At 58.6% G+C, this 27563-nt stretch overlaps 1 protein-coding gene across 11 annotated transcripts in view; it reads right to left on the bottom strand.

Moving 5' to 3' along the window:
• Positions 1-20848, bottom strand: part of BEGAIN (brain enriched guanylate kinase associated) — a 45241-nt gene extending 24393 nt beyond the window's left edge. For 2 of the 11 annotated variants that reach the window (XM_033109521.1, XM_033109526.1), the window contains exons 1-2: positions 20792-20848; positions 3675-3703 (exon numbers count right to left, since the gene is read on the bottom strand). In XM_033109521.1, the coding sequence (XP_032965412.1) occupies positions 3675-3703; positions 20792-20833 (71 nt within the window). In that variant the 5' untranslated portion in view covers positions 20834-20848. Of the gene's footprint in view, positions 1-3674; positions 3704-4245; positions 4273-4491; positions 4676-4699; positions 4745-5203; positions 5362-20791 lie in introns of those variants that run through there. The other 9 variants (XM_033109527.1, XM_033109524.1, XM_033109530.1 and 6 more) reach the window with 9 other exon arrangements.
• Between the last annotated feature and the right edge of the window lie 6715 nt (positions 20849-27563).

Raw genomic sequence — 27563 nt, 5'->3', positions numbered from 1 at the left:
GTGTGATTGGGGAAGGGTCTTGGGGGGGCACGGGAGGGCTGGCAGCATTCAGTCTGACCTGGGTGGTTGTCACTGAGTAGCCGTCCTAAACTTCACAGATCTTGGTTACTTTTTCTGGCCGCTTGTAACAGTTCACAACTTTGAAAACATTCTATTTTGGGGGGAGGGGTGGACTCGTTCCGGGAATAGCTTTGGGTCTCCTGGGCACCTTCTGAGTCCCAGGCTCCATGCAATGCGCCTGACCCGCTTTCCTGCACAACAGAGGAGGGGATGCCGCTTACACAGAGGAAGCTTTCCCAAAGGCAGAAAGCAGACAAAGGGGCCCTGCGGGGGGTGAGGGCAGAGAGACCCCGCACGGAGAGGGGGATTAGCTTGGGATCAGAGGAGCAGCTGGCTTTGCACACATCTGCAAATATTTGAGTATCACTGGAAGAGTTTTTCAAGCAGAGGCAGGATAGCGGAGTGAGTCAGGGGCAGGGGGCAGTTAATAGACCAGAGCAGAGCTGGCCAGACTTGGGGGATCTCTACTGTGTGCCAGTCCTTGCCAGGTGCTAGGGCTGGAGAAATCTAGGGGTCAGACCCAGGCTGTGCTCAAAATAGAGAGGACAGAGGACACTACGGGTGACACTACAGGTCGCAAGGAGAGCCCCAGAGACCTCCACTCCCCACCCCTCACCCGGCTCCCTAAACACATCCTGCTTCCTCAGGCCCCTGGGTCTTTGCACCTCTTGGAAGCCCCATCCTGTCTGTTCTTCTTGCAAACTCCTTTTCTTCCTTCAAGCCTGGGCTTAAGTATCCCTGCTTCCAGGAGGCCCACCCTGATTCCCCAGGCCAGTGTCCCCAACCTGGGATCCCTGGGAAGATCTGTTGATGGACCTGTGTCCCTGCTCTGAAGGGCTGGCCTGGGTCTTACTGTGTCTCAGCGTCCCACGTGGAACTTGGTACACAGAGGGTGAATGAGTCCACTTGGGGGTCAGGGGTAAGGGGGAGGTCACAAAAGCCACAGAAAAAAGGTGACAGGGAGGACAAATAGTTTGTTATGTGGACAAGACGGCATGTGGAAGGGCATTCTGGGTAGAAGGAACAGCACGGGCAAAGGCAGAGAGATTGTTGGGAACTCAGAAATGGGGGCTATGGTGTGGGGTGGGTGGTGAGGATTTGGGGGGCAGCCAGGCTGAGGAGCTGGGGTCGGGAGAGCCCAGCCACATACCTGCCCACAGAAGGAGCCGCTCAGGGTTAAAATGGCATAATCTTTTGCTCATTCACAAAGTATTTATTGAACCTTCCCATGAGCCCAGATGGGGGAGGGGTGGGTGGGACAAAGGGCCTGCCCTCTCAGTTCAGATCCCAGGCCCTGCCTGTGATGTGCAGAAATCGCACTCTAGGGCCAGGAGGCAGCACCAGGGCATGGGACCCCCCAGGACCCTTTTCCTGGGACCATAGATGTGTCTTCTCCTGCTTTGGGGACCTGTAGTCCTGCAGTGCTGATGCCCCCAAAGTGAACCTCTGCCTAGGGCCCCTGCTATGGTTCAGGTCCCACGTGGGGGACGTCAGCCACAGTAGCTCACTCATGTCGTCCTCCTGACAGCCCTATACGGTGAGGTAGTTAGGACCTCCACTTTACAGATGGGGAAACTGAGTCCCAGGGAGGGTCAGGACTTGGCCAGACAAGTCCTGATGGTACTAAAACCCAAGCCCTGTTACCCTCCCCCTGGGAGGCCATGTTGACCGATTTCCCCTGCATGTCTCTGGGCCTTTTGGTTCTGACCCCTGGCACAGACCCCTACAGGGGCAGCCCCCTCACTGGCCAGGAAGGAACGGTCTGGAAAGACCCTTGAGGCAGTTCTGAGAACACTAATGGGGTAAGATGGGGAGGAAGGCAGAACCCCTCTTCCCCCCAATTCTGGAGGCTATGCTGAGTCCTGCCAGCTCCAGAATTCTGCCTTGGCAGAAAGGACATGTGGGTCAATTCAGCCCAGAAGCCCAGGCCCTGGCCACTGCCACCAACCTTCAGGACTCAGCCCAGGGCAGCCCTCAGCCCAGCCAGAAGAGAGATACCTGGTGCCCTCGCAGCTCAGGCAGTAGATTTGCCACCTGGCTTACCTGTCCACCTGGCTCCCACCCACCTGTGTCCCCAACCAGGCTGAGCCATGTCTCTGTTCCTATTACCCCGAGCACAAAGATGGGTGCTCAAGAGCCTTGGCTGGGCATGGAGAGACAGAGAGAGAGAGAGAGAACCATAGAGGAAACACCTCCCCCCCCCCAGGCTGGTCTCAGGGCACCCCATGAATATTATCTTTTTCTCAAGTCTTAGCTGTCCCCTCCCCAGAGGGAGACTGACCCTGGTGGGGGTACTGGTGAGATGATGGCCGATGTGGGGTACCTGGGAGGGCCCTGGCCTGGGTTCAGGCCTGAACTCATCTGTGTGCCTAGAGGCAGGGCTGCTGTTCTCTGGACCTCACCAGCCTCACCTGGACCTGGACCATGACGAGATGGGTCTGGCTGACAGACATCAGCTTTGGGGTCTGAGCGCCTGCAACCAATAGGCTGGACCCCTCCTACCAGACCAGGACAAATGGGTCCTGGCCCTGTGGGACCCACAAGGGAAGGCTGCACTCCAGCTCAGTGGCCAGGAGATGGCCCTGCTCTGGAGTCCACTCTGGGGTCTCTGTGTGAGCCCACCTGTCCCCAGGCTCCCACCTGGACATTTCCAAGTGACTCATCCACAGCACTAAGAGTCACCTGGGGATGCCCTGGCTCCTCTCCCCTAGACCTAGGGACCTGCCCTGAAACAAGCCTTGGTTCTATTGGGGCCTTGCCCCTTGGGGGAATGGGCGGACCTACCACCTAGAGTCCTCTACATCGATGCCAATTCTGGCCTTGGGAGGAGGGGAGAGGGTGAAAAAGACCCTCCAGCCCGGGTGGATGGTGCTGAAACCCAGCAGCCAGAGCTGGGCCTGCTGCCCACACAACGCCTCGGCTCAGACTCCGGAAGGAAAACACAGAAGGGGTGTTCCCAAAGTGGGGGTCAGGGTAGCCAAGGGAAGTCTCAGAGGAAGTCGTGAATATTCAAATCGGCTGATCCCTGGCCTGCCGCGAAGGGCCGTGAAGGGAGCCCGGGGGAGTCCACAAGGGCTCAAAGTTGAGCACTAGGAGGGAGACCGCGGGGGACACTCCCCAGACGCCGTCGCGGGATTCCCCCAAAATGGCTCCAAGACGCCACTGCCTTGGCCAGCCGCGAGGACTCCATCCCCCACCCCCGCCCCCACGAGGCGTAAACTTAAAAGCTCAGAACCAGGCAACTGTCAGCTGGGGGTGGGGGTACAAGCCGGCGCTGGGACCAGTGCGTAACAGCAGGAGTGGAAACCCGGAGGGTCCCGGGAGACAATCGAGAGTCCAGAGCAGGGCACGCGGGACCGCGGAAGCCCGGCTGGGCCCTGGTGGCGCACCCCCTCCCCCAGCCGCAGCGGCCCCGGTCCGGCCGAGGAGCCCCCGGCGCGGGGCTCCCTGTTGTCTCACCGCGCACACACGCACCACACTCAGCACCCGGGTCGGGGCAGCCCCGCCGCAGGCGGCCGGGCAGATGCGCTCCGGCACATCCCTCTCCCCTCGCCCTTCAGCGCCCCCACCCCGACCCGGCCCGCGAGCCGCGGCACGGAAGACGCTCCACTCACCTGAGTTTCTCCATGTCTGCGGCAGAGGCCTGCGAGAAACCAAACGAGAGGGTCAGCAGGCAGGAGGCGTGCGCTCCGTGGCCGCGCCGGGCGGAGCCGGGCACCGCGCGGGCACAGGCGGGCGCGGCGGCGGGGCACCCCCGCGTGGCTCGCTTGGTGGGAAGCCCGGCCCGCGCGCCCCCAGCCTCCCACCCCCGGCCGCGGTCCGTGGGACTCAGTGGGTGCGCGGGGCCGCCGCCGAGTAACAGGTGAGCCCGTCCGGGCCGCCGCGCTCCCTGGCACCTAGTTACGCCCCCCGAGAGGGAGGAAGGGGCTGGCACCGGTACTCGGGATGGCACGGCCCGGGGCGATCCCGAGCTCGCCCGAAGGAGGGGGACCCGGCTTGGTCCCGTTAACTCTCCCGTGGCCGTGGCACCCGCTGCTCTTCCCCGCCCCCGCCCCGCCCGTTAACCCTTCCAGCCCCGGGCTCCCTCCCGGAGGAAGCCGAGTCCCGGAATCTCAGAATCTCCAAGTGAGAGAATGTTCGGATCCGGGAATTGGGGGCCATACGATTGCAGAACCCGACACACACAATCCGAGGGTGATGGCATTCGGGATCTCAGACTCCTCAATCGGGGACCCTGCTGCCCTCAGATTCTGGGGTTCTGGGCCTGGCCCGCCCCTCCCGGGCCCGAGGGATTAACCCTTGCCCGCCCGGCTCGCCGGTGGGGCTCCCTGCCGGGCTTGCGCAGACCCGCCCGCGCGCGGCTTGGAGACCCTCCCCGCCCAGCCCCGCTCAGCGGGACAGCCCCTCTGCGCGCCCGGCGGGGGGACCCACCGTTGCCGTTAATCCTGCGGGCGCCAGCGACCGACGGGGACCGAGAGCGGCCCGGGCGGCATCGCACTTCCTGCGTGGAGCGGGGGGCGCGGGGCGGGCTCTCCATCACTCTGGAGAGGCCGCTCCCGGGGGCTTTCCCTCGTCTTTCCGTGCCATGATTGGCATTAAAGGGGGACGGGGTGCTGAGCCCAGAGACTACGCGACACACCTGGGAAGACTGATGACTGCCCATCCCGGCCCCTCGTGCGGGGCGCCGTGGCCGCGTCCGCCGCCGGGAGCGCGCTCAGCTCGGGTCCGGGCCCCACGCCGCCTCCCCCACCGCCCCGCCGGGCGAGGGCGCAGCCCCGCGGTCAGCGCCGGGCTCGGAGGCCCACGCCACCAACTCCCCGGTTGCCCGGACAGGCCTTCCCCGGACTCCCCTGGCCTCAGTTTCCTCACCTGCAAGCTGGGGTTGGGGGTAGGGGGAGGCGGAAGGAAGCGCTCTGCTGCCCTTTCAGCACCGCGGACTGAGAAGGGGCCGGGGTGGGGGAAGGAATTTCAGAAGAAAGGATCCCCAAGGGGCCCAGACTGGCGCCAGACACAATCCCGGACACTCTGAAAGTTGTCTGAGACCGCGAGCCTGGACCCCTCTGTGCGCCTTCCTCCCCCCAAGAAAAAGAGTTGGCTGTTCAGCCGAAGCCTCCCCCAAGCCCCCTATGTACCCCAGGCCCACCTTTCCCACGTCCCCATCACGATGCTCAGCACACTAGATCCCAGCATACAGCAGGCGCTCAATAAACACGGACAATGCATGCCTGGATCCTACAGCACCGTGGCGTATCTTTTCCTGCCTCTTCCCTTCAGGCTGTGAGTTCCCGGCAGGAGCCCTGTCCCTTCTCCAGGGCCCCCCCAGCGCCCAGCAGGCCTGGCCTCCCCCGGCCAGCACGCAGGGTGGGAGGAGCCGTCAGTTCCGAGGGTCAGCCCCAAACAGGTTCAGACCCAGCCCAAAAGTACAAGTGCTGGTTCCCACGGAGGGATCCTCGCTCATTCATTCGTTCTGGGCTAAGCTCTTGGGCTGGGGCAGGGGCAGCAAAGGAGGTGAGCCCAGCCTCCAGGGGCTAATGGTTGAGAAATGAAACCCCATTCCAGTCCTGGGTGTCCACCCTCAGCAGAATGGCAAAAATAATAATGACACCTCCACCCACCACCCCGTGCACGTCATAGCACTGTCCGCTGGCTGCGCAGGGCAGCGCTAGCAGGGCAGCCGGCAGTCCCATTCTGCAGAGGAGGAAAGCAAAGCTCAGGGAGTGGAGCCCAGCTGGGCCTGGACCCCAGTCCTGAGGCCTTGCGCACCCAACGGCCGGGGACATCCCTCATGTCTCCAGTTACCTCAATCACTCACAGTGAATGACTTGCCAGGAGTTTGTCTAAAATTAATAAGAATGTATTAAAATTTAATTTTAAAAATCTAGCATTAATTATTTATATTGAATGTTTCGGCTCTTCTAAAAGGCCTGTCTGGGAATTTCTCCCCCAAGAAGGGACTCTAAGAGAGGCTGCTAAGTTGCCCTGGTGGCAGAGGGGAAAGGGTGGGAAGGGTAGGTTACAGGGAAGGGAAGAGGGTCCCCCGCCCTGATACCCGGGCAGCCCCTCCCTTCACTTTGTTACTTCAGAAGCCTGGTTCTGATCCTACCAAGACTCTCAAATTCTCCCCAGAGCCCTGCTGGCACATTAAAGGCCACCTCCTCCAGGCAGCCTTCCAGGGAGATCCAGCAGAGTTGTTGGGTTAAGGCCCCACAGCCACATGTGTACTCGCGGGCAGGACCTGTCTTTCCTAGATGTGTCCTTGGGCCGGCCCAGCATGTCACCCAGGTGGGTGGGCAGCATGCACAAAGCTCTGGATGTGTGCTGGTGAGCAGACCGGGCTGTGAGTGTGGTCAGGGAGCAGGCAGAGCAGTGAGGCTGGCCCTCTGGGGTGCGCTGTGCCTTGGGCAACGGTCTTGGTGTTGGGGCCAAAGCCCTACGTTCAAGTCTTCACTCTGCCATTCGTAAACACAAGATTTGGGGATGTTCCCAAAATGCGCTTTTTATGGATGAGGAAACCAAGGCCAGAACACAGAATGGCTTGCTCAAAGTGCCCTAAGGCTAGCTGAGGGGTACCTGGTGGGCTGGGCAGAGGAGCCTGGGGGCACTGCCTGGGTCTCAGGCCAGAGGTGGTGCCTCCGCTATAGGAAGAGGGCAGGGGCAGGTGGGGACCATGAGAATGAGAGGCCTGTGGGACGTCCAGGGTCTCCCGCGTGAGATGATGGGGCAGGAAAATACCCTCAGGGCCCCTCGGGTCCATCCAGGGACCCAGAGGCAGGTAGGATCCTGTGCTGTCCTGACACCGGCAGAACACAGGTGGACACTGGGTGTTCTGACGGGCAGTCCATCCCGGCTCTGGGCATTGCCGTCCAGTGCTCCCCACACTCACGGCCCAACGCCTCTTCCTGCAACACTTCATTACTGTCTGCCCTAAACTCCCCCTTGGCCCCTCTAGGTGGTCTAGCCCCTTGGGGTGGCCCAGCCTAGCAGTCACCTTTACTTGCTAACAACATCACATGAGTCCTACTTGTTGGCCAAACTGGACTGTGCCACGCCTCCCAGCCTCAGCCCCGCTGCTGTTTCCCGCTCCGTGTCTTTGCCCACGCTGCTCCCCTCCCCAGACAATGCCTGCCCTGTCCCTAAGCTCCATGGCCCCACTGCCACCTGCTTCCTTATTCCCTGTGGGACTCTAAGATTCAGGAGGGCCACCCGGGTCAGAAACAGGCCCACCACCCTTTAGTCCACCTGTGCTGTTCCCAGCAGCCTTCAGCCCAGTTACGGAACTTAATCCTCACAGAGACTTTGCGAGGTGGGTCCTATAACTCCCGTTTTACAGATGCAAAAACAGAGACTCCAAGAGGAAACCCCTGCAGCTTGCATGCATAGTGTGATTTGGGGCCAGGGCTCCTGTCCATCCTCCCAGGGGTACCTGGCTCCAGCAACTGACTTACACCGTAGGTCCTCCCTAGAAGCGATAGATGGCAGCAACTCGGTGCCACCAGTCAGGTCTCAGGGAGGGGTTGCTAAGTCCTGATTCGGCCCTGCCTAACTCTCTGGCCCCCGCCTCTCACTTGGCACACACCTGTCACCCTGGCCCCCTTGTTGGTCCCAAGCTCCCCCAGCTCACTCCTGCCTCAGGGCCTTTGCACAGCTTCCCGCCACCTGAACGCTCTGCCCCAGATCTTTGCATGGCTGGGCCTTCCTTCTCTGACCACCCATCTGAAGTAGCCTCTCCCCCACCAAATGACTTCTTATCACACCCTATCTCTTTGGACTCACCCTCTTTGGTCATTTGCCTGTCCCCAACCTGCCCCACTGCACTATAAACGACGCCCTGACAGCCCCAGGGCCTGGCACAGAGGCCTCCAATGGCAGGGAGCAGGTAGTAACGGCTGAGTGAATGCAGTTGCTCTTAATCCCCAGGCAGAGGCATCTTTACTCCACTCAGGGGAGCAGCCTACCCACTCTCACAGCCCCCAGCGTTTGCACACCGCCCTGCACCATGCCTCAAAGCCCGCCCCCACGCTGGAGGGCACCTGAGCCTGACTGGGACCCAGAGCCCTGCCCAGGGCACACCCCTCTGTGGATGCAGGGTCATCCCACTCTGGCCCCCACGAGTGGGCATGCGAATTCTCTACTGGACTATCTGCCCATCCTCCCCCCAAACACTGCGGTTCCCAAAACTGTTGAAAAAAGGAAGCGAGTCCAGGTCTGGTGGGAAGGGGGCTGCTGGGTGCTGAGGGTCATGCCTGAGACATGGAGGTCCTGGGTTCTGCTCCCAGCTCACACTCCAAATGGCCCAGTGATCCTGGGCCGGTCCTGCTCTCCCTCAGTGCTGGGGCGAGATTCCCCGACCCTAACCCCAGTTTGCCCCTTATCCTGCTCCTCCACCCCCAACTCAAGGGAAAGAAACAAGCCAAAGAATATGGAGGAGAGAGATGAGGGCTGGGGCGAGGGACAAATCGCAGATGTGGCCAAGTCAGGGGCCACCCGCCTCCCACTGACAGCTACTTGAGCCTCCTGTGCAGCTGTGTGAACTCAGGCAAGGCTCTTAACCGCTCTGAGCTCAATTCCTCATCTAGGGAGGATGGAAAATCTTCAAAGTGAGTGACAAGGTGGCTATGTGTGTAAGGGACTGTCTCAGGAATAGGGCTTCTAAAGGGCTGTGGTCACTCCAGAAAGCCAGCCTTTTAATTTAATCACCTGGGGTGGACACCTTTCTAAGATATTTACACCACTCCTGGCCTTCTTGCATTCATTCAACAAACATTTACCGTGTGCTCTCTTCTAGAGGGCTCAGCAGTGAACAAACTAAAGGAAATTCGCTGCTCTCACAGTGCTGACTGTCTCGAGAAGGAGACAGATCACATGAGACATCAGTGAAGGGTCCCTCTGCCCCAGTGTTTGCTGGGATACTCTGCTGAGAAGGAGGGGAGGCCTGGGGCTGGGCTGGGGTTGCCGCCGTCAACAGGGAAGTCAAGATGAAATGTGAGCAGACTGGGGAGCTGGTGGGAAGAACAGCCCCTGGAGCTGAGGTGTCCGGTGAGTGTGGGGAGCACCCAGTCACCAGCGGGGAGCAGGGGCCAGTCGGGGGGCCTCAGGGCCATTGTCAGAACCTTGGCTTCTATCTTGAGTGGATCAGAAGGCCCCACAGGCTGAATAGAGGAGTATCCATCGTGCTGCTGAGTGGAAGACGCACCGAGGGCTGAGTGCAGGGCCTCTCTGAAAAGTCCAGCTGGAGGCACCTGCACAAATCCAGGTGAGCGGGGACCAGGGTGGAGGTAGGAGAGGCTCAGACGCTCTGACACACTAGAGGTGGGTGCAGAAGAAAGAATTGCCAAGGCTGACACCGGGTGTTTTGGCCCGAGCAGCCGGGAGGGGGTGAGGAGATCAGAGCTCATGTGCAGAGGTGTCTATTAGACGTCCAGTGGGGACATCAGCGGGGCAGGGGACAGGTGAGTCCAGAGGAGGGCCCGGGAGGTGTGAATCTGGGAGTGGTCAGCATAGAGACCGCACTTAAAGCCACAACACTGGACGAGCTGCCAAGGCAGTGAGTGACAAGGGGAAGACAAGGGGCTCTGCCAAGGTCGGGGTTCAGGGAGGGGCAGACTGAAAAGGAGCAGGTCTGGTGGTAGCAGCAGAGCGGGTGTTTCCAAGAGCAGCGAGAGACTGGCAGTGTCACATACTGTGTCATGCATGGGTGAGAAGCTGTCCTCGTGGCCCTCACATCACCCACAAGGTTAGCCCGTGCTGGGCTCCCAGTGGGCCATCCACCGATACATAGTGGCAATACCAGGGTGAGTCGCCAGGCTCTCCCTGCGTGACCAACAGGAGAGGGGTGAGCACTTGCGCAGTGTCGCTCAGCAAGTTCAGGACTGAACCCAGGCCCTGGGGCAAGAATGTCCTTCCCCTTGGGGTTCTAGTGGGCCTGGGTCCATGGGCTGAGGGGTGCCCCTGTGCCACTCCCGGCTTGAGCTCCGTGCTTGCCTGGTTCTGCGTGGCCCCTGTAGGTTCCAGCGGTGTGTGTTTGCAACTGGCCTAGGCTGGCGACTGCAAACGGCCTCCTGAGCTAAATCTGGCCCACCAGCGTGTTGTATTTGGCCTGCAAGAGCTTTTTAAAATTTTTTAAACATTTGAGCCAACATTTAAAAATTGGGAGAGTTTACATTTTAAAATTTGTATTTTTGGCTTCTACTGAAATTTTTGGGAGATCTGGCAACTCCTGCCCACATTCCCACGTGGAAACAGTTGGGGAGCGCGGAAGAAGCTACCCCTCCAGAGGCGAGAGAGGCACCATGCAATACCTAAGCTTGTCCTACAGATGGGGAAACTGATGCCCGGAGGGTGGGGTGACTTGTCGAGGTCACTCAGGGGGAAAGCCCCTCGGACAGAACTTAACGGCCATTCTGAGAACGGCCAGGCCTGGCACTGGGGGTCCTGTCACAAGCCCCACCCAGGCTGCTTCAGAGCACCCAGTTTGCCTGTCCTTCCAAGACCCCGGCCCTGTCCCTCCTGCTTTCCTCTGACCCTTTTGTTCTCAGGAAACGGCTGGCTTGAGTCATTCACACTATAGTATGATTGAGCCTTGGTTCCACGTCCGTGGACAGTGACAGCTAGAGGTCCCAAAGACCTTCTGTGGAGGCTTCTTGATGGCTGGACAATGAAGGGTCACCCATGGCCACTCAGCCAGATAAGGCTGAAACAGGACAGAAATCCAGAGCCCGTCTGTGGTATGTGGCTTTTTCCCTGAAGTGGTTAACGGTGACACTCCAGGCACTGCTCTCAACAAAGGGCGTTCAGCTGGACGGCCAGACACAGGGGTCTGCCCTGCTTCCCCAAAGCTTCCCCTCCACCCTGGGAACTGTTCTGGGGACACAGGCTTGTCAGGCCAGGAGGGCAGGAGGCATGCAGGAGAGGGAGGGGCCATCCTCTCCCAGTGACTGAATTCCCATGATCTCTAAGCCCCACCCCCACACAGGAAGACCGGGAGGGGGACATGGCTTGCTCAGCTGTGGGAGCCTCCTGGTCTAGAAAATGGCCCTGATCCCAGTCTCTCTCTCACTGGCTTGTTTTGAGTATTTGCTGTGAGTCTGGAGCTGAGGGGGCCCAGAGTAGGTGCCCTCCATGTGACAGGGTCCTGGGCGTGGAGCTGGGCTAGGGGCTAATGCCACCTCCTGTTTCAAGGAGCCACTGCCAGCTCCTTGGAAAGGACACTCCCATCTGGGCCCCAGCACAGAGCCTCACACCCCCTGCACACACTGCTGGGCCTGACGGTCCCAAGGTCCTATGCTGCCTGGCAGCCCTGAGAAACATGTTGAAGGAGCCTTGAGACAGAATCCTCCAGAGGCCTGGGCATCATGGGGCTCCCCCGGGGCCCAGCAGTCCCCAGAGTGAGGTCTGTGTGCTATGCAGAGCCCAGAGCGGCAGAGGCAGGGGTCCCAGGTCGCCAGGCCCTCGTGGAAGAGGCCGGGAAAACAATGTTTATTGGGTTCCCGCCACTGCTTTCCCCACGACAAGACAAAGGAAAAATCATGCCCCTTATATTGCCTTTTCATGGCTTGGGAAATCGAGGCCCGGAGGGGGTGGGTGACCTGCCCACGATCACATAGCAGGCGACAAACAGGTCCTTGAGCTGAGTCCACCTCCAGCCAAGAACTCCTAGGGGTGCACTGAGGCTTGTGATCAAGAATTAGAACAACGCTAGCAAACACTCAGCAAGTATCAGCTGTTGCTCCCACCCAGGATTTTCTTTTTAAAACAACCTACCCCATAGGGAAGCCATTCTGGAGGGTACCTGGTCAAGATCCCCAAAAATCTGGCCTTGTGGCCCCCACCTCAGTCCTGTGCTGAGAGAAGTTGGGACGGGGTATGGGGGTGGAAGCAACGTCTTCAACTGCCCATAGGACCCACCCTGGTCCCAGGGGACACAGACGTTTTGGGGGACAGAAGGTCAGCAGCAAGAGTGGGGTACTGCCATCCTGACGCTCTGCACAACTCCACCCCCCACCCCAGCTAAGGTCTCATGGCATCCTTCTTGCTGAGGGAGGGTATGTGTAGAGCGGGGTGCTGAGACGCTGAGAGCCCTGCACTTAGATCTGAAGGACCTCAGTCCAAGGCCAGGTCCCCGTGACCTGAGGCAAGTGGCAGCCCCTCAGAGCCTCATGTCCAACCCCATGAAATGAGAGCAGCTATGAAGGACATGGTCCCACCTGCCTGCTTGACAAGACTATGGCATCCTACCTCACGTGTCTGAGGTTCAAAAATTCAAAGGGATAATATGCAATCCCATGGGAAACCGCCAAAAGCTCTGCCAAAGGACGGTGACATTGTCATCACTAGTCGCGCACACTCGATCCTGCTTACCTGCCCAAAGCCAGAATTTCACATCACAGATTCCTTCTTTTGGCACTTAGGTCTTCCCTGTCATACATATTACAAAAGGGGTGAGATTTGAGAACTCAGAGGGGATCAGCCCGACTTGTGGGGAAATGGCACATGGAGAGGGCAGGGAAGGGGCACGGCCGACCTCTGCCGGCTACCTGCCGGGGGATGACCTGGGCCGAGACTCACCCGGCTTGGAGGCTGCCAGGAGGCAGCGTGGCCTCCTCGCTCGCCGCCGCCCATGTGAGGCCCACTGCTCTCCACCGCCTGGCCGGGCCCCACTCTGCCTGCAGCCTCCCCTGCCGCTTCTGAGGACAGCTGGGGGCTCAGGGCCAGGGTCTTCTCTGGGGCTGCAGCTCCTGTGAGTGGCTCCTGGGCTAAGCCTGGACCTCGCTCACCAGGAGAGGACTCTGGGCTGTGGCCTCTGAGCCCCCGGAAGGCTTCCAGGGTCCTGGGGTCCAGCACCCGCACAGTGACCTCATCCAGGAACCTAGAAAAAGGCAGCCTGGCCTCCTGTCGTCGGTCCAGGTGGGCCAGGGGGCCAGTGGCAGGCCTGCAGCCCATGCTTAGGGGCTCTGGGGTGGACGGCAGGCCAGGCGGTGCCCGTGTCACCTCGTGGCCAGCCCATGCTGCCCAGCTGGAGCGAGATGTCTGGCCCTCAGGGATCCGACTTGGGCTGGGGCTCGGTGTGCAGCTTGCTGGGTCCTCTCGGCATCCTCCCTTCCTGGGGGCTTCAGCCCTGGGCTCCATGAGGACGCCACGGCCACCCTGCCTGGGGCTGCCTGGGTCAGGGCCCCAGAGCCTGGGGTCTGGTCCCCGAGAGCATCCTCCTCAGTCGGTCCAAGGTCCAGCCTCTCCAAGTGCCTCACTGCCCCGTTTCTCTCCTCCCACAGCGCTGGGCTCCCTACGCCCTCTCGGGGCGTCAGGGCACTCAGCCCTCACTGGCCAGAGTGATCAGCCCAATGCTGCCTGCCCATCGATCCAGAGAGCATGGGGCAGGGGGGGGCCTCCTGCCCCCGAAATTGATTCTCACTAAATGGGAGCTGGGCTTCCCAGCTTAGAAAGTGCTGGAAAGGACAACATCACGTCCTGGGCTCTGTGTCTGCCTGGCGAGGCAGCCTGCACTGAATTAGCACCTGCTGAGTACAGGGAGGGGCCCTGGGTTGGTTCTGGGTGCAGGGACAGAGAGAAGTAGGCCATACAAAGATCCCGTGACAACCTCCACAACAGGGCGAGCAGAAGGCCTGAAGGAGGGAAATTAAAGTACACCCGTCTGGCAAAACGCAAGGCTGCGGTGAAGACGGCCGGTTGCCCACTGTTCTCCCAGTCTTCCTTAGTAAAGAACCCTCATGTTATTCTAGCTAAAACACTGCATTTCCCAGGCTACTTTGCAGTCAGGAGTAGCCAATGAGATGTAAATAGAAGTTGCTGGTTGTAACTTCTCGAGAAATCTGTAAGTCGAAGGGATCAGACAGCTTGCCTGTACCCTTCTTGCTCCCACTCCCCACCTTCCTGCTTCTTACCTGGAACATACAGCTATATTGCACCATGAGGAAAACTTGTGGCAGAAGCCATATCTAAAGAACGGAGGAGCAGAAAGATAAAAAAAACCTGGGTTCCTGATGACCATTGAGTCATCCACCAGCGCTGTACCACAGCCTCTGCCTCTGGCACTTCAACTTGAGAGAAATAACCTCGACTTATTTATGCCACGATTATGTCCAATCTCTGTTACGCGCAGCTCTGTGCAATTCCTCAGTGATACACAGGGAATGAGGCCGGAATGAGCTGATAATGCAATGAAGCAAGAGCCCTTGGCACATGGGGGTCCAGGGTGTAGTTAGATGGGAGGCTTGGTGGGGAGATTAACCCAGAGAAGGGCCAGAGCCAGGCCCGGGCACTTCCTCCTTTGTGGAAAGGGACACGGGCCTATCCCTGGCATCTCAGGGAGCCAGGGGTCCAGGCAGGACACTTGTCCGAGGTCACATGAGCCAAAGGAAGACCCTTGGCTGGCCAGCTGGTGGCCGCCGCCATCCCCAGTGCTGGCCTGTGGTGCTGCCTGGAGCACGGCCCAGCTCCCCTTGGGGCTGCCCGATCATGGCTGCGCCCTGGCGCCCCCGCCCACCTGGCAGTACCTGCACACCTTTGCTGGGCTCAGCTGTACGCCTCTCTGGATAACCCACAGCATCACTGACTGAATGTCTGAAAAACTCCACAAGCTCAGCTGCCTGAAATAGGGATGAGAGCTGACTGGACCCCTCCTTCTTACTCTTCCCTGACCACACCCTGAACTACCAGGCCCTGGCCACTCAGCTTCTCTGAGACCTGACCACCTCCCTCTATCCCCACCATCATCTTGCTGGTCCCAGGTGCCACCATGTCTCACCTGGACACTTGCAATCACCCCGCTGGGGGGCTTCTGACCCTATGCTGGTTCAGCTCAGTCCATCCCACAAATATGCCAATGTGAACTTTTAAAATCACAGATGACCAGACAGCGTCATAGTTCTATACGCCCTGCAAGGTCCCGATGACCCAGTGTCTTCTGTCCTTCCTACTGTGTACCGTCTCCCCGCCCCTACCTGAAACGTCCATCAAGTTACTGGCGGCTGCTAAGCTCTACCTGGTCTCAGGGCCGTTGCACTTGGTGTTCCCTCTGCCAGGAGCACGTCTGACTCTCTCTCCCCTTGCCCTCCTCCTCCTCATCGAATTCTGCTCCAACTTCCAGGGCCCCAGTTCAACAGCCTGTCCCCCTGCATCGCCTGCGTTAGATCAGGTGCCCTTGCAACAACCTCTTACAACCCCTGCTCTTCTCATGCCACGACACTCAACTGTAACCGATATGCCCGTGATCATTTGTTTATTATCTGCGTCCCCTCAAATGTAAGCTCCACTTTATCCCAGCTCTCCACACAGGGCCAGGCACAGAGTAGGTGCTCAGTAAGCAATTCTTGAATGAATGTGGAAGTGAACACATCACAGGCCCAGGCTGTCAGTTCACAAGCTTCCCCAGACCGGGGTGGGCCTCCTCTGGGCTGGGCACAGGGAGGGATACATGGGGATGGGTCTCGGCTCTTGGGAAGGCCACAGTCCCCCCCACCCCTGCAACCTCCTGATAGCCACCCCTTTAGACCTGGACAGCCCCCTCCGCAGCAGCAACCATCCAGCCCCTGCTTCATCCCCATTGGGAATTGGAGGCTAGCAGATCAAGGTCAAATTCCTCTCTGACACCCCAGCAGGACCTTGGGCAAGTCACATCCCCTCCTCATTGTCACACAGGGCCAGAGCAACACACAGGCCACGGGCAGCGGTGGGAAGTGGTGCAAGAGGACACATGCTGGGCGCCTTCAGCACGGAACCTAGTACCCAGGAGAACCTTAGGGCAGGTTAGCACTGCACTCGGATTTGTCCATTCCCCAGCATGTGTGGCCACAGGAGCGTTGTGGGGGCCTCGGCCAGCCAGTCCTCTGAGCATCTCCCAGAGTTGCCGGCTGCATCAGACAAGTTCCGGTTGTCATAACAACCCACTGGCTCTCAGCTGCCTGGGCCGAGGCCCTGGAGGATGCTGTTGGCTGCCGAGCTTGCAGCCTGGCCTGCTCACCTCTCACAGTCTGTGCCGCCTCTCCTGGCGCAGCAGCCCTGCCTCTTGACTCATCCGTTTCAGCCCCACTTCCTGAGCCCTACTGTGTGACCATTGGGCTCCAAGCTGGGGGGACACACGCATCGCCCGAATCCTCACCCAGCCCTGTGAGGTGGGGCAGCCGTGAACTCTGTTTTATGCCAAAAGGAGCAGAGTCTCAGGGAGGTTAAGTGACTTGTCTGAGGTCACATGGCTCAGATGCTGCGGACCTGGGATGGGAATCCCAGAGGTCACGTACTCACACCATTTCCTCTCCAGGACCCCGCCAGCCCCTCCACCACGCCTGCCCCTAACCCTGCTCCCCCAACCCCATCCTCCTGCCCCCATGAGTGGGAAGCTGGCCTTAATGAGCTCCAAGAGAAGATGGAGAGAGCTGCCATTGCCTCCGGGGGCTGGAAACAGGAAGACGCAGCCACAGGGCATTGGTGGGACCATGCGGATGGGGACACTGGCCATAGCTAAGAACTCCAAGCACCACCTCCTTTAATTCTCCTAAACTTAACTCCTGAGCCAGGAATTGCTACCCGTTCCACAGAGGAGGACAGGCTCTAATGGTAACTGGCAAACAGCCATGGCTTGCCTTATGCCAGGGACTGGCAAACACCGAAAGGAGGGCAGTCACCTTCCATAAGCCTCCCTCATTCCTGTGCAGAAGTTTTTATTACCATCCCCTTTTTACAGACGAGGATGCTCATACTTGTTCTTTTAACCACTCTGCCTCCTTGCTTCTGGATATTTCCATGGATATTTCCACGCTGGCCAGAGAACCCTGGAGGGTGGCCACAGGCCTTAGCTATCTCAAGTCCCCAGCATCCGCGCACATGCTCTGTGCAGTCCAGATTCCAGGAAGTCCCCCCCCCCAGACAAGGAAGTCTCCACAGGACTCCCCACTGGTTGCCTGTCATCATTCCCTGAGCATGTCTTCCAGCAACATGTAACTGGAGAGGCCCAACAGCCCCTCTCCCCAGCCCTGCAGCCTCCCTGCTCTACTACCATGGAACCCGAGGGACTGGGGCTTATGTGAGCAAGATACCAGCATCTGGGGACTAAAGATGTCCCACCCATCCATCCCTATAACCATTCAGCCGTCAGCATGTACCCATTCAAACATCAGTGCTCCTTCCATGCCTGTACCTGCCATGCGCTGACATGTACCCACCCATTGACATCCTGTCATTCCTGCATCCATCCAGCCAGCCAGCCATCCATGTGTCCTTCTCTGTTACTTATATCTGTAGCCATGCATCCATCTGGGCATCCATGGAGCATCTATCCATCAACACGTGTTCATTCATGCACTGATCCACCCTTCCATGCCTGTATCCATGCATTCATTAATATACATGCAGGCAACTATCTATTCATTCTTCCTGGATCCATCCATCCACCCATCCATTCCCATATCCATCATCTTATTGACGTCATTCAAGTCCTCATTCATCCACCCTAGCACCACGCATTGACTACATCTATTTACCATCCATCATTTTCTCATGTCTGTATCCATCCATCCTCTGACATACACTCCTGTATCCATCAGCCCTTTATCCATCCATCAGTTGACCTCTATTTTAGATCCTCCCATCCATTTGTCTTCCCATCTTGCCATACGCATCAGAAGTCCATCTTCCCACCTATCAATCCACCTGTATATCCATCATTGATATCTTGTTCTAGTCATCCAGTCCTGCATCCTTATCCATTCCTCCAGCCAGCCTCCCATCCAGCCCTATCTATCTTGCCACGTATATCCATCAATCTCGCCTCCCATCCAAAGCTATTCATCTAGCTTTCTACCTATCTATCCACTGATCTGCCCTGCTACATGCTTTCCATCATTGTCTGTCCATCCGCTCTCTCCTTCAGTCCACCCCACATTGCTTCTCCACTTGTGTGCCCCATAATCCCTGCACACACCACCCACAGCATGACAGCACATCCTGTGTCCATCTTCCCCAGGCAGGGCCCATCTCCATCCCAACTTGGTTCAGGTCCTGCTAATAGAACAAATGACTGCAGGTCCCTGGTCTTGTACAGAGCTGGGCGCTAGCTGATCCCCAACCTGGAAAGCCCTCAGGGGCTGCTGTACTGGCCTCTGGACTCATGGACCGTTGGGTCTGTGGCCACTGCTGGGTCCCTGTCCAGGCTCGGGGGCAGGAAAAGCCAAGGACACCCGCCACATTGGTCAAGGTCCATGTCTCCTGACAGAGCTCTTAAAGAGCGAGGTCTGCGTCTGATTCACCTAAGTGGTCCCCGAGGGGTGCATGGGGAGAATATGCCAGGTGAATGTGGAATTTATTCACTTATTCATTCATTCCTATAATATTGAACATATAGAGACAGCGCTAGTCAGCTTCTCCCACCACAGTCCCCACCATCTGTTCTGCTCTCGGACAGTGGAAGTCACTCCTCTGACTGTCAGAGGTGTTGAGCCCCAGACACAGAGCCCAGAGAGGGACAGGGCCTTGCTCAAGGTCACACAGGGAATCAGTGGCAGAGGAGGAACTGGAATCCAAGACTCCAGACTCCTGCCCAGGCCTCTACATCAGGCTAGCGACAAGCTCTGGGGCAGGAGCAGGAACCAGGAGGGGATTTTGGGGGGCAATTTTACACCAGCACCAGGAGCCTTGGGCTCACTCCTGGTTTTGTCCAGAGGGATCTTTACCTGCTTTGAGGGGAGGAGCCACCTCTCTCTGCCCCAAGGCCATGCCCTTGACCTCCATACTCCAGCAGGACTGAGCCTCTTCTGATCCCTGCACTCTCCCCTGCACCCCCAAGCCTTGACCTGTCTTGCGCTTGGAGCACTCCTCTACCCTCACCTATTCAGCTCCTACTCGACTCTTGGGCCTCAGGAGCCCCCTGGGATTTGGGAAATTATATGTGCACTATCTCCAAACAAGCCATAGATTCATGGACTGCTCTCATTCCGATTCATTCATTCATTCTTCAACGTCATTAAGAGCCTACAGGAATAGAGGAACTCCTTCCAAGTGGTGCTGTGGAGATGATGTGTGGATATGCATATACCAGGCCTGGCACATAGTAGGTGCTCAATAAATGGCAGTTATTGTGGGCCTGTGCCCAAAAGTCTTTGAGACTGGATCATCTTCCAGACTGCTCTGACTCACTTTCCCTCCCTGACCTGGAAATGTCCCACTCTCTACACCAGCCTGGGGCTGAGGCTCCAGGCAGCCCTTGCCTTCCCCACTCAGAGTCTCAGGTGCAAACAGCTCCAGGTTCTGACAATAAGAGGAACACAGAGCGCAGGAATCTATAAATATGAGACAATAGCTTAGGGAGGGTCCTCACACAGCCCAGCCACCCCTCGCCCCGCACCCGCGTGCTGAGCAGCCGGGAAGAAGCCTCATTTGCCATCCTGCTCTCTTTTCTGTGCCGCCTTGATTATAGTGAGAGTCGGGAAAATTAAGGGTTTTCGGGGATGCTGCCAGGGCCCGCACAGCCGCCTCCCCACCCTGCGCAGCACAAATGCCAGGCAGAGCCACCTCCATTGGCCACTTGTCCCAGTCGGCAGTGCCACACACAGTCTGGCGGGGACCACACACCACAGTTTACAGGGGGCCCTCTCACAGTCCTTGCTGGCCCTAGGCGTGGAAAGGGCCTCTGCTGTGGTTGGTGGGTGGGGAGACCGGGGCTCAGAAAAGGGCAAGGACCTGTCCATAGCCTCCAGAGATCTAGCGTATTGGGGCCTGGAAAGGAACCAGGCCCATGGACACCGTGCCCCAGCCATGGCCCAAGGCCTTGACCCCTGGTCTGCAGGTGGGCAGACATTGGCCATCCAGGCCTCCACATTTGCAGGTGCTCCTCATTCAGCCAACCCCACTCACTCTGGGGTGCCTACTCTGCTCCTATTCCGCTGGCTCAGGAGACTCCAGGATGTCACCCTCGCTGTTCCTGCCCCAAAGGAACCACACTGAGGATGGGGTGGGGCCCAGACACGGAAGGAAATACCTCTAAACCAGGCAGGAAGCGGAAACGTTAGGGCAGAAATTCCCATCCAATACGCTGGGGTTCAGGGAGGGTGAGCCCTAGCCTCCCTGAGCCTCAGTTTCCTCTCTTGTAACTGAGGAGATTGATAGCACCTGCCTTGCAGGTACTGAATGAGAGGGAGGGTGTCGGGGATGGGGTGCGCCTACGCGCTGCAAACGCTCAATGAACCAGTCCTTGGTCCAGCCTTTTTTTGGCTCCTCGGTCTTTCTCGGTGGGTGGCATCACCTAGTTCTGGCCCTGCCCCCTGTCACAGGGCAGGAGAAGGCCAGCCTGCCCCCCCACAGCGGTGGGTCCCAAATCCTCAGGCCTCAGCCTGGCCCCCTGGCCCACACTCCCTCCCGCTGCAGGGATGCGCGAGGTGGGGTAAGGACCCCGCCAATGGGACCCAGGCATCGGGACCCACCGCTCTAGGGGCAGGACCGCGCGCGGAGGCCGAGTCCCCGCCCCGCCCCGAGAGTGCTCGGCTCTCCGGAGTGCCGGGCCGGCTCTTCCTGGCCAATGAAGCGTCCACCGCGGGGCCTTGGCGCACCGGCACGAGATGGGGAGCCGCGGGGAAGGGAGGAGAGGATGGACAGTCGCCCCCTCTCCGGGTCGGGAGAAGGGCAGGCTCCTCGGTAGCTGAGCAGAGACCGCCCCGCGGCGTGGGTGGCCCCGCCCCGCCTCCGCGGTGGTGCCCGCGCCGCGCCCTCCGGGCTCGCAGGTACTCACCGCCCGGCGCAGCCGGCCGGGCCGCCGGCCGCTGGTCCACATGGCCCCGGGAAGCCGCTGCCGCCGCCGCCGCCGCCGCCGCCGCCCCTGGCCCACGCCCTTCCTACCGAGGCCGAGCGCGCCTGGAGCCGGCGCGGCCGGGGCTCCCCCACCCCGCCCGGCTTCCCGCAGGGAGCGCCCGCCCCCCGCCCCCAGCCCGGCTTCCCGCCAGCCCCGGCCCCGCGCAGCCGCGGCTGATTCAGCAGCTCCCCCCGCAGCGCCCAACCTGGGCGCACTCGGGGGGCGCGGGGCCGGAGCCGGGCGCGGGGGTGCCACGTGGGCGCAGGCGCCTGGAAGGAATGGCGGCGGGGCAGGGAATGAATGAACCATGTGAGTGTGAATGGCAGGGCGCATGAATGAATAGGTACAGTGCGTGCAGGTGGGAGGAACGAATGAATGAGGAATGAATGCACGAGGGGAAAGTTAAGTGAAAGAGTGACTGGGCCCTTAAAGCTGGAGGACCTCAGTACTGACCTGTCCAACCCATTCAGCCATTCATTCATTTGTTGAACACCTATTGTATACCAGCCCTGCTCTAGGCCCTGGGGATATGGCAGCAATAGATCAAAGCCAAGTCCCTGCCGTCCCAGAGGTCACATATTACCGAGGTAGAAACTGCAGGCTGAAAGGCTTGACCCTAACAAGCTACCCCTCTCCCAGCTTCTGCTCTGCCCCACCCCCAGTGGTGGCTCCCTCCATCACAGCAGGTGGCTGGTCTGCCTTCCTTCTCTTCCTGATCCAGCTCACCTAGACCAAGGTGGCCAAGTGATGGGGAGGATCTTCCTTCCTACCAGGGAGGCAAAGAAAGGGGATGTGACCTCTGGAGGGTCAGTGTTGTTCCAGGAGCCTCCAGCTGGAGCACCCCCTTCTTGTCCCCAGCAGAGTCCCTGAAGAAGGATACAGGGTGAACCTCACACTTTCCTCCCAGAGGCATCTGGTGGCCCAGGCCAGGCGGGAGCGTCCTCAAGAACCAGCCTCTTGCCCCAGGGCATGAGAACTTCCTGGGGGCAGCTGGACCAGTCCGCCAGCCCTGCCAGCCCAGCAGTAGCCAACTGGAAACCCAGGGAAAAGGACAAGGGGGCCAGAAAGGACCCTGTATGTTGAAAGAGAGGTCACAATGCACACGCACTGGACATCCTCCCTCAGGACCTAGTGGCTCATAGTTCACACATGTTTATATCATTTCCAAGTACATGGCAGATTTAAAGATGCTGCCAATGAATATTTTATTTTTTTTAAAATTATTGTGGTAAAATATACATAACATAAAATTTACCATTTTAACCATTTAAGTGTACAGTTAGTTCAGTGATATTAAATACATTCATTGTTGTGCAACCATCACCACCATCCATCTTCTCTTTATGTTGTATCTTTGCAGTTTCTACTCACTCATTTAATTAGGGGAGTAGGATGCTATATTCAAGCGCAGGACGGTGCTCAGAAAAGGCGTTGATAGCAAGGGAGGCAAGAAAACCAACGAACAGGAGACAGGAAATAGAGGCCTCCTGGAGCCCTTTAGTGGCAGGCGACGTCCTCTTTCTCCTCCCGCATAGGCCCCGGGGACTTTATTGGGTAACAAATGGAAACGGGGTGCAGGGAGGTTTCCAAATTCCCTGGGGCAGAGAGAACATCCGATGACACCCGTCTGCCTGCCTCTGGATGCCCAGGGCTACCTATGGCTAGGACAAAATGAGAGATGGCTGTCCACACCCCTCCCCAAGGGCTGCTTCACGTTCACTGTGGGACTGGTCTCTGCTTGGGACCTCAGTTTCCCCACCATGAGTAGGAGCAGACGCTGACCACCACTCCTGCCCGCTCGGGTTCTGACGCCTGTCAGGCCCTGTGGCAGGCTGGATGCAGCACATAGGAGGTAGTAGGAGTCCAACAGGGCCAGCCTGCCAAGCCCCCACCTGCCAGCCCTCGTGTGCCTACCTTCCCCAGGCCCCAAGAGGACAACAGTAATGGTGGGCTGTGGAGGGCGTGTACACGTGGGGCTCTGCCCACACTTCCTCCCCAGACACTGGTCCTGCTCCTCAGATGGTGCCAGAATGTTTGCCATCCACCCTGGCTCTGCGGCTGCCAATGCTGCAGATGGCTGGGGAGGCGGGGGAGGGGCTGGGCGGGTGGGGGCAGCCCAGCCTCAGCTCAGGCAGCTTGTACACATGAGCTTGGGCCTGCCTGGGAAGGCCCCAGGAGAGGCCCTCCCCCATGCTGCACCAACTGGTCCCCACCCTGCACCCCACCCTGCAGGCTCTCTCTTCCTCCCTCCCCCCTGCTCACTGATGTTGGGAAGAAGGGAAGACTGCGGCACTGGCTGTGGGAGAGGTGGCAGCACCCCCCTTTGGCAGATGGGGAAACTGAGGCTCAGAGAGGCAAAGTCCCTTATCTAAGGCCACTTAGCAAATAGGGGCTAAGCTGGGATTTGAATACCCTGGTCAACCTGGTCAGGCAGTCACCCCCTTTCACCTGGCCTCCCACAGGATCCACCTCCAGGCCTCTGAGGAAAAGGTCCAGGTAGTGCAACCTGAAGATCCTTGCTAGGTGGGCTGGTCTGGAAAAGCCTCTGCACCAGCAGCATCCAGGCAGGCTTCCTGGAGGAGATGAGGTTTAAGCTGAGGCTGGGAAGAAGGGATAAAAGTGTCAGCGCTTGGACACCATGCCCTGGGGCTGTGTAGGTCCCTTGTCCCCAGGCCTCCTGACCTCATCTGGGCCTCTGTTGACCACTTTGGCCATAGTCCCCATCCCCATGCCCTGGTTTTTTCTTCATGCCTCTCAGTACTCTCTCATGTTATCTGATTTATTTGTTTATGTGTGTTGATCTCCCCACACATTGATCTCCCCAGCTGGAATGTGCAATCCGAGATCGGCAGCAGGTAGGGGATGAAATGAACAAATGAATGGATGAATGAGGGAGAGAGGCAGGATTGGAGGAGCCCAGCTTCTGGTGCTGGTGGCTGAGTGGACGAGGGAGGCCAGCAGGATGGAGGGCACTGAGAGTGAGGTTCCTGTAACCCCTACCCCAGGTGCAGGTGTCCAGCCCCTCCCCAGAGTTACCAGCCCTGCTGGTGGATCCCAGCCTTCCCTTCCCCACTGCGTCCCTCAGGCTGGGATTGGAGAAGCTTCTTGGAATGTGAGCTCTGGAGATCCTGGGGCAGCTGAGAGCTCTGCTCCCTTCATGCCCCTCACCCTGAGATGCCCTTCCGTGGAGTGTCCACCTGGAAAACGCCTCATCTCAGCTCCCAAAGCTGTCTCCTTTTGGAAGCCTTCCCAGATTGCCCCAGCTTGGCCACCCCACCTGGGCTGATCTCCCCCACCCCCACCCTCACTGCTGAGGCCCCCCGCATAGCTTATAGCAGAATCCACACCTCACACAAAAGGAGATGTCTAGCACCTGCCTGCACACCTGAAGTGACGAGAGATTCCCTCCCTTCCTCCCAAGAAGTCTCCATGGTTGGATGGTCGCCCAGAAAGTTCCAAGCTGCAGTTTGTCCTTGGTGTCCCTGTAAGAACAGGGCTGAGCGCCCCGCCCCAGGCAGGACCATGTTTGGCATGTTTGGAGGTGACAGCCCTGGCCCCCTCCGCTCTCCTCCTGGTCATCTGCCTAGCACTCGCTAGGAGGCAGAGTGAGGGGCTGCTCCCTGGAAGGGTCTCACTCCAGAGAGACAGCCACCTCGAAGGACCCCTGGGGACATTGTGCACGCTGTTCCTTAGCATGGAGCAGCCTTCCGTGCTCCCTTGGAATGCATCTCACGCATCCCAGAGGCCTTCTCGTCTCCACCGAGGTGCTCCCTCCTGATTCCTAGCTCCTCTGTTTCTGTGTGCTTCCCTAATCTGTGCCCTGACCTCACTGGGTGTCACCACCCAGGGCATTCCTTCTCAGCCTCCTTCTCTGAGATCTGGAGGCTGACACACAGTGGGTCCTGCAGGCAGGGCTGGCCCTGGTTCCAGATGCCGCTCCCCCACCAAACCTGCAGGGGCCTGACACCCAGAGCTGAAGTAGCTGAAGTGAGGGGCAGACATTAGCTGAATGAATGAATGAATGAATGAATGAAGACCATGGGAACACTAGAGGACTGAACCCCAGTGTGATGAGGAGCTGACAGGCAGGGCTGAAAGAAGTACCTAGAGAGCCTTGGCACTCAGGCCAGCTGCAGTTGGCAGGACTCCACGTGGGTTGTATGAGGAGCATCCTACAGGGGCCTGGGTATCGGGGCAAGGAGATGGAGCCCAGCCCTCTAAGAGGCCTCCGAGGTGAGAACAGGGCAAGAAGAAGAGCCTGAGGTCAGGGATGGCCTCAAGCCAGGCTGCCTGGAGCCTGAGCGCCAACTCCTCATGTGCTCCCGTCACTGCCCTGAGTGGTATGGATTGATGGAAGACGTCAAGGCAATGCTAAGTTGATATTGATATGCTAGACCAAAAGAGTGGACACGGAGGGTGCCTGGAACTGTGGGCGCTCACATCCCTCATTTTCAGCCCAGAGCTCCCACCTCCATCCAGGGTGTGGCAGCTTTGAAACCTGCCTTCTGTCTGTTCGGAGCCCTAGGCAGGGTTCCAATACCTTTCTCACTCTGTCCCTCTATTGCTCAAGAGCCTGCAATGGCTCCCTCCTGCCTGACACATCCCATCCAACACTCAAGGCCTTCCATGGGCTTCCGAGTCTCTGATGTGACATAATCTTGACATGCTGAGGGTCTTCCGCTCCCTCATGTCCCTTCCAAGCTGCCCTCTGCCCTGTCCACCCCCAGGCATGTCTACTTAGCCCCTTTTCCTCTTGTCCCTGCTTAGAACGGGAAACAACACTCCAATAAAACTCAGAGGTTCATGTGCCCCCGAGTCCCTGCATGGTGGTGGAGGCAGAGGGGAGGTCTGCATGGAGCCACCTCTGTCCAGACCGCCATTTCCTGGCCATCCGGACACACCTGATTTCACCATTTCATTCTTCAATGTCTGTAAAGTATCTTTTTCCCTGCCAGACGGTGGCCTCTCGCGGGTATGTCCATGTGCCTCCTCTCTGGCTCCTCCTACCCAGGCCAGTGCCAGTCAATGCATGGGTGGCCTGTAAGTCCCCGAGACATCCAAACGGCCACTGGTCAGGCCTCTGACCGGCATCGGCAGACCTACTTCTGGCCCTGTCGGCCCACGACTGCTTCTGCAAGACCATGTCTTCCCTGAGCTCTGTTTTCTCATCTGTAGCCTGGGAGCCTGGCCCCTGCCTGCCTTCTCATGTGACTGTTCAGAAAATGGTCACTGTGAGCCGAGGGACAGAGCAGTGCATAAGGCAGTCCCCGTCCTGGCAGAGTTTGCAGTCTCAGCCCTTGAAGCACCCAACACTGGGGCGCACCCCTCCATGTCAGGCACCAAGCTCCAGAAAGGGAAGCCACGGGGCCGCAGGGCTGAGCTGCGGAAATGTGAGCAGGCTGAAAACTGGGTGGCAGAGGCAGCCACCAATTTTCCCCACGCCACTAGGCAGGAAAATGATTTCTGCTGATTCCTCTGTGTTCCAGCCAGTTCCTATGCCTGCAAGAGATCTGGAGGCTGTCAGAACAGTAGCCACAGCAAGCCTCAAAGTCACACAGGGGACAGGGACCCCCTGCTCCAGCTGAAACTGGAGCGAGAAAGGCAGGAGCAGCCTTGGCCCAGGCTGGAGTTCTTCCCAGGCCCTCAAGCTCTTTCTCTAGGCTCTGCACTGGCGACCCCCAAACTGGGGCAGTGGGTTCACTCAGGCTGCACACATCAAAAGCAAGGAGCCAGAAAAGAAAGGACACTGAGCCTCTGCCACGCAAGTCTTCAGCGCATGTTACCACTGATCCTTACAGCAGTCTAGGAGGAAGGGAGTCTCAGAGGGGGAAACTGAGGCACAGATGATTAGGCGAACGTGCTCAACAGAAGAAAAGAGGCTGGGATTTGAACCGAGTGTCTGCGGCAATGTCCAACCTCTTTCCCAATAGCCACTGGCCTCACTTGTCCACAAATAGGGACATCCAATTGGGGGGTTCGGGAGGTGAAGTGATGGAGATGGTCCCTGTGCAGGAGGGACCAGAATTGGGTGTTCACCTCGACTTGGTCAGACTAAGGGATTCCCCGACCTGAGGATGCCGGAGGGAGGAATACGGTGCCACAGCCAAAGTCCATGAACCCAGCGTGCTCCTCTGGGGCCACTGGGACCAGTGACGGGTAGGCTGGGATATGGGTAGGGTGACTACCCAATCTGTCCAGGATTGAGGGGGTTCCTGGGACATGGGACTTTTGGCTTTAAAATGGGAGAATCCCGGGTAAACCAGGCTTGGTTACCCTAGACAGGATAAAGAACTTTTGATGGTTCAAAGCAAAAAGTTATACTAATAGGTGGTGAGGGCTCCAAGGCTAGAGGGAATCAAGTTGGAGGAGTTCACCTGTGGAAGCATTTCTGGCGGGGAGGGAAGTCAGATTGTTGTTTTCTGAGACGGCCTGTTCCAAGGCTCTGCCAGGAACCGAGTACACTCCTGAATGGCTTGGGGTGGGGGTGGGGAGGCGTTTACCGGTGGAACCGCCCCTCCAGGACCCAGTCCTATATCCTGCTCTTCCTCAGGCCTCTTCCAGACTTGGGACAGCCTTGGATATCTACCCCTTTTGGTCCCCTCATTGCCCGCCTCTCTGGACAAACACCCCTGGGCAGGCAGAGAGAGTGCAGGCGCAGGTCTTCATTCGGATCTCAGCTTTGCCTCATTCGGATCTCAGCTTTGCCTCATTC

This window comes from Rhinolophus ferrumequinum, chromosome 6, assembly GCF_004115265.2.
Source record: "Rhinolophus ferrumequinum isolate MPI-CBG mRhiFer1 chromosome 6, mRhiFer1_v1.p, whole genome shotgun sequence".
In the NCBI taxonomy this organism is placed as follows: domain Eukaryota; kingdom Metazoa; phylum Chordata; class Mammalia; order Chiroptera; family Rhinolophidae; genus Rhinolophus; species Rhinolophus ferrumequinum.
This window is presented reverse-complemented; position numbering and strand designations above follow the sequence as displayed.